At 49.3% G+C, this 10,978-nt stretch overlaps 1 protein-coding gene across 1 annotated transcript in view; it reads left to right on the forward strand.

The window, feature by feature from the left end:
• Window positions 1-9,732, forward strand: part of CHRDL2 (chordin-like 2) — a gene marked incomplete at its 5' end in the record, with an annotated part of 18,732 nt that extends 9,000 nt beyond the window's left edge. The window contains 3 exons of the mRNA XM_009876444.1: window positions 2,575-2,757; window positions 7,715-7,807; window positions 9,653-9,732. Coding sequence (XP_009874746.1) covers window positions 2,575-2,757; window positions 7,715-7,807; window positions 9,653-9,732 — 356 coding nt within the window. The remainder of the gene's footprint in view (window positions 1-2,574; window positions 2,758-7,714; window positions 7,808-9,652) is intronic.
• Window positions 9,733-10,978: the final 1,246 nt, after the last annotated feature.

Consider the following 10,978-nt stretch of genomic DNA (forward strand, 5'->3'; position numbering starts at 1 on the left):
ACTGGTGTAAAGGTTGGCCTGTCTTAGGGATCAGCAGGACTATCCCAAGGTGAGGAAAGTGCAGTGATCCCAAGAGGTTGCATCTGTTGGGTGGATGTAGTCTGGAGAAAGATGCCCAAGGAGGCACGTGATGAGTCTTCAGTCAGAGAGAGGATGCTTTTTGCAGAGAGGGCACAGCCTGTTCTTCGGACCTTCAGCTGGGACAAAAAGTTGTAGGGTTAAATTATAGCAGCTCGAATGTAGGTTTGAAATTCGAAGGACACTTCGGGGGTGCAAGTTTATCTGTGGCACTCTTGGTTTGGTTTGAGGTTGAGTTGAGGTCCCTGTCCCTGGAAGGGAATGGTTAGACACACAACTCTTGGGATGGGCTACTATTAGCCCTGGGATATGTTGGAGAGGACTTCTCTTTTTTTCATGTTCAGTGAGGTTTTGGATCTCTCAGCTGCTTCTCAGCCTTTGGAAGGCTGTTTACCTTAAAGGACAGAACTGGCAAAGAGGTGGCAGGGCATGAAATCTTCTCCTGTTCCTACTGGAGAATGTTTTTTAGGTTGTACCTCTCTGTAGTTACCTTCAGCAATAGATGTTTAGATGATGGACCACCCACTGCTTCCTTAGAGACACTGAAGATACCTGAGTGTCCCTGAGCCCGTCTGCAGACGCAGCAGTTTCTGGATGATCTCCTTCCATGTGCACCTTCAAGATGGTCACGTGGAGGGGTCTCACCAGGGAGAACAAGGAAGGGGCATTGCCACATTTAAAAACGGGGGCAAACAGGCTGCAAAATAATTTCAACCGGGATTTTCAAGGTTTTCCAGCCTCTGAGCTGGGAGATTCTGGGATGGCCTCCCCGGGAGAACGAAGGGCAGAAGCTCAGCTTGTTTTAATAACGTTTCTGATATGTTTATGAACAGGATTTATGATGTGGTGCCTGGTGGGAACGGGATGTGATGACTGAGCAGAGCCCTTCCAGTCTTGCATTCCCATTATAACGGGTCTTTCTGGTTTAAAGTCTACAACTTTCTCTGCTGAGATCGCTTGTCTGCTGTTCAGTCTGCATTTATTTCCAGTTAAACACTCTGACCCAGCCAAAACGATTTTCTTCTTGCTTTCCAGTACTTGTAGATAGCGATCGCGCACACAAACACGTTGCTCAGCCAAGTTACATGCCTGTCCTTTGCTTCACCGCACGGCGGCTTTGCCCATCTTCTTTTTCCAGGCAGTTTCCATGACTGTCCTCTCCTTCCTCCTTTGCACCCAGTAGCTTGGAGAGAAACACTGAGCAATTTCTTTTTGCTAAAGGGATCATGATCGAAGGGGAATTGGTTGGATGGGGAGAACGTCGTGGCTCCTGGGGACAGAACCAGTGTCCGGGACCCCTGGGTCCCTGCTCCTCCTCCCCAATGCTGTTGGCCATCGAGTATCTCCAACGTGAAGCTCTGAGGTTGTTAAAACCTGCTGTACCTGTGAGGACGTGTGGTTCCTTCCCTCTTGTGAAGGTGGGGCTGCCTTGATTGATGAAAAGAGCAGCCCTGGAGAGAAGTTTAATGGTCTGGGGTGGAAGTTTCTTTGTGCTCCGTGGTGGCAGGGGGGAGGATGTTGAGCTAGGGGCACCCCCCGCCACGCCGAGCCCGCAGGGCTAAACATTTGTCTTCCCATTACTGAAAAAGCCCCACTTTACATCTCTTTAAATTGGGGTTTTCATCCTCTCCCTGAGAAGAGTAGCTCAGAACCGCCCCAGAAAGCATGGGGGGGAGAGCAGAATCAGGCCTAAAATAACTGTCCTACTAAAATAAACCACGCGCATCTATTTATAGCCAAGCTTTCTTTCGAGTAGTGTAAAAAAGCGTCAGCATCCAAAGTGACGGAGAGAACAAGGCTAAATTCAGCAGAGCCAGGCTCCTCTGCGTTCCAAGGACCACAACCAAAGGCAATAAATCTCCTTCCAAAACCGTGGGGGATTCGTAATTACTCCAGCTACATTAAAAAAAAATACTAAAAAGTAATAATAAAAAAATCAGCAGCTCTCCTTTACCAAGGATGTTGAAAAAGTCACGTAGAGTCTCGCCGGTGCCCCTGGTGAGGGTCTCCTCACCCTTGCCTCCATGCAGGGAGGGGGCTGGGTCTCGGGCTGAGCCGGGCACATCGCCCAAGCAGCCTGACCATGGTGCTGGCTCCTGAGCTGCGGGCTCATCACTTCGCTTCGCTGATGATCCTCCTCTGGGATGGCAACAGGAGGGAGATGGGAAGCGAGGAACCCAGCCTGGGCTTTCGTGGCGATGGTGGCACCAAGGTCCCTGCAGGAGGTACAAGGAATCTGGGTGGAGAAAATCCCCATTTCCCCTCCCCGCTGACAAAATCAATGATAGTGAAAAATGCAAGAAAGAACAGGTCCACGGATGCTTTATCAGATCCTGAGGATCGGACCCCAGGAGCCAAGGTCCTGTTCAGAGACGTGGCTGTGCCAGACGTCATCAAACCCAACAAGATGCCTTTCCCTTGACCCGGATGCTGAGACAGCTCCTCCAAGCTCCTTCCTGCCCCTGTTTCATGAATTCTCTCCTTGTTTTTCCCCAGAAACCAGAGTCAAACCCACCGACGAAATTGTCACCACCCGGTGTGGCAGGAATCCCAACCGTGTCCTGGTGTACATGTTTGTGCCGCCGAGCTCAGAGACCTCCAAGGACATCCTCAGGACGATTGCGATTGAGAAGGAGCCCGCGGAAGAGGTGGAAATCTACAACTGGAAGCTGATTAAAGGCGAGTACCATTACGAAACCAGCCAGCAATGAAGGAGGTGTGTGTGGAAACCTGGTGCTTTCCAAGCTTTGTTCAATTTTTCAGGCTTTTCTAGTGGTGTTCCAGACCTTGTATGGTGAGTCAAGATCTACTGACAGCTTCTCTGACTCCTCTCTTTCACACTCTTTTGCTGCCATTGCATGCAGACCAGGGGCTGAAAACCACTTTTGGCCCCGGTGTACCCCTCCATGAGCTGAAACACCACCTGGAGGCACAGCACATGGGCAAATGAGGCAAGAGCCACGAGGCTGCCCCTCCAAACCTGCCCGCTTTCATGCCAAACGCGCATGGAAATCAAACAAAAACAAATGTTCTGGTCACTCTGTAGTTTTGCTTTTTTTTCCTTTTTTTTTTTAACCCTGGTTCAGCCACTGCTGAGAGCAAACTTGCAGAGCTGCTGCAGAAGCGCACACCAGGGAGATGAATGGCCCTCAACTCACTTTTTAGATGTGTGGATTTAGATGCTCTTGTTGCTGTTTCTTCCAGAGGTCAATGCACAGCAAACACACTGTCAAATTACACCAGTCTCTTGCTCTGTCCCTGTACCTTTAGTTGTGCAACACTCTTGTGGACCAGAGGAGCCTATCTCGACACTGAGTCCAGTAAATGTGTGTCTCTTGGGTCTGGCAAAGCGTCACAGTGCCCCAACCCCAAGTCTCCATCGGACATACTCAACATTTCACAAAAACTTGTGCCCTGAGCACTTGGGTTTGATCTCACCCTACCTATGGATGCAGCAACCCTCAGCCCCTGTCTTCTGGACACGTATAGACAGATATTCTGGTCTCTTGGGTATCTCCTAATTCCCCAAGGAAACCTCAGGCCTCCTGGGGCTGGCTTTTCCCAGCCTCCAAGGGTGACTACATGTGGATAGAAGCTGAAGAAGTTAACTCCAGAGATGGAGCCGTGGCTTCCACCATGTTTCCATCCTCCATCCTCCACGGTGCCCCTCTCCCCATCATCCCTCCCCCCCCACCTTGAAGGCTAAGCTTCCTTCACAATGGCACCTTGTAGCTGGAGGACAGCTCTGAGCCTGCACTGTCTGGGCCCCACCGTTTCCTCTCCTCACTCCTTGGCAGAGGTCACCACCCAAACCTTCTCGCCACCTTCTGAGGCCAAAATCTTCACGTCTGCACGGAGCTCCCGAGCCCTGCCAGCCAAGGACAGGGGAGGCCCTTGTCCCCGAGGCCAACACAGCTCTTTTGCTTGGCAGAGCAAAGTGTTACTATTGGGAAAGAGCATGAGCTCAGTCACATATGGATTCCACCTCTGCATGGTCCATCACTCTACCAACAGAGCAGCGTGTGTGGAGGAAAGAGGCTACGAGTTGCGCCTGGAGCCCATCCATCCACCTTTGTATGGGCTCAAGATACCTACGTGGCCTCATATATTTCTGTGCCGGGCCCGATTCCTCCACAAGACAGGAGCTGGGAGGAGAAACCGGCACCAACGCCCAGTTGAAAGCTTTACCCGGCTTTTTGGTGGTGCACAACCAGCCACGCAGATGAGTTGTAGTAGGGGCTTCCCCCATGTTTTTTAGGGGTCTGAACACCTCAGGAGTTTTGAGAAGTGAGTTTCCAGTGGTTTAAAACAGGAATTATCACAGGGAGTGAGGACAACAATGGGGCAGGCAGAATCAGTGAGAGACCAGCATAGTTTGGAGGCTCTGTCGTTGACTCCTGCCCTTCACCGTCCCTGGAGGCCTGGGCTCTGTTGGAGCTAAGGTTTCCCGGTTTCCCCATGGACCTCTTTCCTCATAGAACCCTGCCAGGCTGTTGATTATGATCATTGACCATAATATTCCTTTCTATCCTGAAAACCTGCAGATGTGGGACCTTCAGCCATCCCTAGTATTTTACCACGCTGGTGTACCCTCACACCTAGGCTAGAGGAGACCTGTGGGGTCCATACGAGCCATTTGCACCTTTTTCTGATGTGTGCTTGTAGATCCCCTGCCATGGAGACTCTACAGCCACTCTGCAGACTTTAGAGGAGACTGATCTTTTCCAGAGCCACAAACCCCTTCCTAAGGGAAGAGGTTTCCCAATGGGCAGCCTCCTTGCAGCTCAAGATCTTGTCTTTACATCTTCCCCACTACGGGTGTGAAGACTCCTTTCCTCTGAAGATGTCATCAGCTCCCACCTCTGTTTTCTCTTACACAGTCTAAGCAGTTGATTATTTTCCATCTTTCCTTGATGCTAGAAAATTCCAGTCCTTTGATCCTTCCCGTAGCTCTGCTCTGGACTCTTTCGGTGTCTTTCTTGAAATGCAGAGCTCAAACCAGGGTGCGAGGCTCTGGTCAAAGGTTGTGTCCTGCTGGGACTGGTCTCATACACCTATGTGCACCCATGCTCCCATCTCCTTCCACCCACCAAGGCTGTGTTTTGCAGATGATTTAGCAAATTCTGAGACCAGTTCCTCGAATTAGACTCTCGTCACTCTCTAGCCCAGCGTTAAGTACCGTGTTTGAAAAGTTTTGCTGTTTCCCCACAGAGTCAGCAGAGAGAAGCACCTATGATCTGTCCACTCCTTTTAGGATGGGCAGAATGGCACTGCAGAAGAGTCTGTCTCTCCCTTGACTCTTCAAAATTAGGCAAGATCATAGAATCATAGAATCGTAGAATCATAGAATCGTAGAATCATAGAATTGTAGAATCATAGAATCATTATGGTTGGAAAAGACCTTCAAGATCGTCAAGTCCAACTGTTCTCTAATTCTTCTAGAATCCTGTAGCTGACCACCATACTTAGATTGCTTTTAAATCCATTGAAGGGTGTTGATTCAACCACTTCCCTGGGCAGCCTGTTCCAGCCTTTGGTAACCCTTTCAGTGTAGAAGTTTTTCCAAATGTCCAACCTAAACCTCCCCTGATGCAACTTGAAGCCATTTCCTCTTGTCTTATTGGTTGTAACATGTGAGAAGAGACCAACACCCACCTCTCTACAACCTTCTTTCAGGTAGTTTTAGAGAGCAATAAGGGAGATTAATCGCTCCCTTGGAGATGAAGCTGGTCCTTAATTCATTCCTTGTGCTTTCTACTGGACTCTCCTTGGTTTTTGATCTTAAGGCAGTGCCTGAAGCATAGAATCTCAGAATCACAGACTAATCTGGGTTGGAAGGGACCTTCCAGGGTCACCTAGTCCAACTGCCCTGCCACAAACAAGGACATCTTCCACTAGACGAGGTTGCTCATAGACCCGTCCAACCTGATCTTTGATGTTTCCAGGGATGGGACATCTACCAGCTCTCTGGGCAACCTGTGCCAGGGTTTGACCATGCTCAGCGTAAAACATTTCTTCCTTTTATCTAGTCTGAACCTCCCTTCTTTTATTTAAAACTGTTACCCTTTATCCTATCGCAACAGACCCCACTAAAAAGTCTGTCCCCATCTTTCTCATAAGCCCAGCGAAGGTGGTAAGTGCCCACCACCTCCCTCATCTCACCCTGAACTTTGCAGAGAACCTGTCGGACAGGATCTGCTTGCCGGGAAATGGCATCACCTCTCACCAGCTCCACACCGTGATGCCTCTCTGGCGGCCGGCGGGCACGGGGAGCTATTCTTATCTGCGCGCTCTCCTCGTGCGTGCTGGAGCATCGTCTGCATTCCTCCGCTGCTCCTCAGCTCCTGGCATCTGTCAGAAACCGCCATCCGAGGGCGGGAGGGGCAAAGGTCTCAACCAGCTCTTGGGTGAACATTGTCGAGGTTGGTTGATTAAAAGATGTTTATCTCTTGTAGCTCTTGTTTAAAATATCCACTTGGTTACTAATGTACTGGAAAGTGCTTCATCGGCCACGGGGACTATAAGCACACACTCCTGCTCCTTTCTAAGTATAGACCAGAAGGATTTATTGAACACTTGTGCCTTTCTTGCGTCATTAACAGTTTTATTGTCTCCATTCAGTATCTTCTGTTGTTACTGGTAGGACTTCTTTTTCCCGACCCACTTAAAGGACTTTATTAATAGTCCAAATATCCACATATTTCTCCGGATGTCTTTGACTTCCCGCGTTAACTTTCCACAGTCCGGAACGTCTCGTTTATATGGATTGCTGGTCGGTTCCCTTTCGTTACATACCCTTTTTATGTGTAATTGCTGCTGGGAATCGAGGAAAGTCTCTTAACCAAATAAGGGGGAACCACGTTGCCTCTCGCATCCGAGACTGGATGCACGGGAAGCCTGGGGGAGAGGCAAGGAAGGATATGCCAGACATATGAGTACCCTAACTCCTAATCCCCCTGAAAGGTCGCTTCCATTGCTAAATTCAGGTCCTGGTTTTCTTGGGTCAAACATCTGAGTCAGGCACCTCCGCTAACAGGATGACGCTGGCATGGACAGAAATATAAATTCCTTCTGAGGTCATTTGCTTTTTATTTTTTTTCTGTCCAGGAGGAGTTTCAGGGCTGTGAGCAGAGAGATGGAAAAGTTTGGTCCCCAGCTGCTTCCAGGAAAGGAAAGCATCCAAGGATGGAGGGACCTCTATGGCTGGGGAAGACAGGTGGTCAAGAGTGAGCAGAGAGGACACGGATCCCAGGATCCCCTTGATCTCACCTTTATTTCTCTTATCTTTTTAGGGGAGATCAGATCTCCTCCAAGTGTGAGATGCTTTTCAGAGCATCTAAACCTTATTGCCTTCACGTGCTTCATGGTGGCATCCCTGCCCTGTTCTGATTTAACAAGCAGTTGCTGTTTTCCAGTGAGATCTCTGCTGGTCTTTGGCCAGTCCTAGATCCATTCCCAAATTCCCACCAGGCTTCAGCAGCCGGTCCTGCACTGATCCAGGACCCCTGGGGCATCCAGTAGTGCGGGCAGTGTCCCTTTTATATCTCAGGAGAGGACAGAGGGGTTTGCATCCAAACCAGACTGAGCTTTAAACTGAGCCTCGCAAGAGTCTGATGCCTCGTGTTTCCCTCTACAGGAATATTTCATCTGATACAGACCAAGAAGATCAGCAAACAGGAATTCAAGCAAGAAGCACAGAACTTCAGGCTGATCACCAGGACGAATGAAGGTAGGGAGAAAAATAAATAAATAAATAAATAAATCCTATTTCCCCACTTCTCCAGCAGACCCCACACAACCCCCGTCAGTGTTTTGCCACCGTATTCTGGCCGTTCCTGTAGAAATCTCATAGCAGAGCTGAACTGGGGGGGAAAAAAATCTTGTACAAACATCTCGGGGTTGGGGCTGACCTGTCTTCACACGCACAGGCAACACTCCTGGTTAGCAGTCACATTTTCACTTTATGGTGTCAGGAAGGGCAGCCAGCTTTCTAAAAGTGGATGCACGCTTGTGAAATCCAAGGGCTTTGTCTCTGCAGAGCCTGTAAAACTGTTTGATTTTTATCTTTAATCCGTCTGGCATTACGGGGAGAGAGGGAGGGAAAAAGAAAAAATATATGCAAGGGATTTGAAGAAAAAAATAAGCTCTCAAAAATATTTTTAAAAAATCATACTTAATGTTCTTGGATGTGCGTAAATGTTACAAAAAGCAGGAATCCCAGTGCACATGCCGAGAGTGCCTACGCGGAGTGAAACTGCCGTGTTATTTCCCGCTGGCTGCCTCTTCGCCTGGGCTGGGTTAGAGTTTAATGGGTTTGGTTCGGACCGGAGCCATTCCCGTATCGTCCAGCACCCACAGGTCATCGGGTCGGCCAGGAACGGCGCTGCTGCCCAGCACACCCAGCGCCCCAGGGAGGGTGAAGATTTGTTTTCACCTCTAACTTGTTCAAGCCGACATCTCTTGACCAAACCCTCAGGAATTTTTAAGTTCCTGCCCCCAGGTTGGGCTTTATGCCCTTCGTGGGGGTCTCTGGCACGTGCCTCTTTCTCCTTGCCTCAGTTTCCCCTGGCAAATAACCCTGTTGTGAAACCACCCCCTCTGCTGTTGCCGCAAGTTCTAGGAAAGCATTGGCTGGTGATTTCTTCACAACAGGAGATTAATTCAGCTAGAAAATATGCCCCCCCCGGGGATGACGACATTCGGGCTGCATAATCCTCGCTGGGATTACAGGGGAAACGACCACCTAGAGGGAAAGCACCTCCAGCCGCCTCCTTGTGCGTATGGGGGTGCCGGTGTTTAGGGGGAGCAAGGTGAGGGATTGGGACACTTTGTGCTAATTTTTGGGGTGTTTCTCAGCTCCCGAAGATGCATTTGCTTTGGCAGGGAGCCTGCAGCTCACCAGTGAGGCTGAGGGGGGCTTCTTCTCCTCCTCCTGCAGCAGGATCTTCCCCTCCTACAGGTGGTTGCTGGGGCAGCAGCAGAAAAAGGAGTATAAATGCGGGGGTGTTTGAGCAACCCACGGCAGAGAAATGGGGCTGTCAGAAAGGAGGAGAAGCATACCTGCCCATGGAACATGAATTTTGGCCTGATGATGAATCAAAGGACAAGAAAAGTGCTTCTTCCCCCTGAAAGGCTGGGAGGCAGCATGAATCCCAGAGACTCTGGGAGAACATGACCCTGACTGCTCACGTTAAAGCATCCTTTGAGAAGGCAGAGAGGAGGATTTATTCCTGTTTAAGACTGAGCTCCTTTTTTTTTTTAAGAGCATACGAGTGGTTTCCAAGGAAAGCATCAGAAATGCCACTTATTGTGCTCTTAATTGCATTGCAGGAGGTATATAGGGCCCCTCTTGACCTCAAACACTATTTTAACTGCGCAATGGCAAAGTCTAGGACCAATTAGAGAGCAAGGACGAGCTGCTCTGGCCATGGCCAGTGTTGTGGGTAGAAATCTCTCCCCACCTCTCTCCCAGCATGGTCCTTGTGGGTCCTCTAACATGGAGGGTACATGAAGTAAATGATGTTTTCCCGATTAAAGGGTTGTTGCTCATGAGTGTCCATCTCTGCTCATCCAGGTCACTGGAACTTCTTGCGAGCCCAGACGTCAGAGCTGCGGATGACAGAGAGTCCAGAGAAAGAAACAGAGAACTTGTAAAGAAAAAAAACCAGCTTCAACTTAGCTATCGATTTATCTACACACACACACACACACATAACACATATATATGACAAACAAAGTTGCATTATTAAATAGACTGGCACAGCAATAAAGGATACACTAGCATAAAACGCAGAAACTCCAGCAAATGAACCAAACTGAAGCCGCGGAGGTGCCTCTCTCCGGCAGGAGAGTGCGAGAGGCCGGCCGTCCCCTCCTGCTACCGAAGATGTTGGGTGTGCAGAGGGAGGGAGGGAGAGACGGCGGAGATGTGGGACCAGGTGCGATGTGAAGAGGAGAGGGACATCCCTGACACCCCGACATTTCTGAAGAGCATCAGGAGCTAGCAGCAAAGCAAGAACGTGACCATGCTTTTTACCAACCGCCAGAATAAAGATGATCTGCAAGGAGAGAAGAATCATCCTTCATCCTTTTCTTGTTGCCCCTGTGATCTGCAAAGGGTTCCTTCAGCTGAATACCCTCCAAAGGGTATTTCTTGAAAAATCTTAATTCGTTTCTCCTCTGTTTCAGCTAGGAGGATTCTTTTCCTTTCTTTGCAGGTCACCTGAAGTTGTAGTTTTTGGGAGGACCTGCCTGCTGACAGGGTCTGAGACCCCCAAATACTGCACTAATGTTGCTACTAAGCATGTTATTATGCTACATATTTATATATATCCTACATAATATCTACTGCGCTGTATTCACAGGAGGGGCATCTCCCAAAAGGCAAACAGGACCATTTCTGCTGCGTGGGGAGGAGGGCGTGCAGCAGCATCGCCTTTCCCCTGTCTGGAAATATCTTTGGGGGATTTTCAGGTTGTTTTGGTACATGTATTTATCCCCGGTTTCTTGTTTTATTCTGTTTTGATAAATCTATTTATTTGGAGATCAAGATCTGTCTGATAAATCTGATTAAAGCATCTTCTTGATTCTGCCTCCTGTGTCGGCTCTCCTTTCCTGTAGGGTCTGTGTTATGACTCGGTGGGATGGGACTTCCACCCTGGTGGGGTTGGATCCCCTCACATGCATTCAGGCAACACCCTCAGGGCTGGAGTTTGTGATCGAGGCATGTGGAGATCATCCTATGGATGCTTTACTTTGTCACCAGGGGATCATCCTATGAAACGGGAGGTCCTGGGGTGCTGGATGGATGCCCAGGGAAGGTGCTGAGTGAATGCAGACACTTGATCTTGGATAGGGAACTGCTCACGTGGGGTTATAAAAGGATAAATATGAGCAGCTC

This window comes from Apaloderma vittatum, unplaced genomic scaffold (assembly GCF_000703405.1).
Source record: "Apaloderma vittatum isolate BGI_N311 unplaced genomic scaffold, ASM70340v1 scaffold23349, whole genome shotgun sequence".
In the NCBI taxonomy this organism is placed as follows: Eukaryota; Metazoa; Chordata; class Aves; order Trogoniformes; family Trogonidae; genus Apaloderma; species Apaloderma vittatum.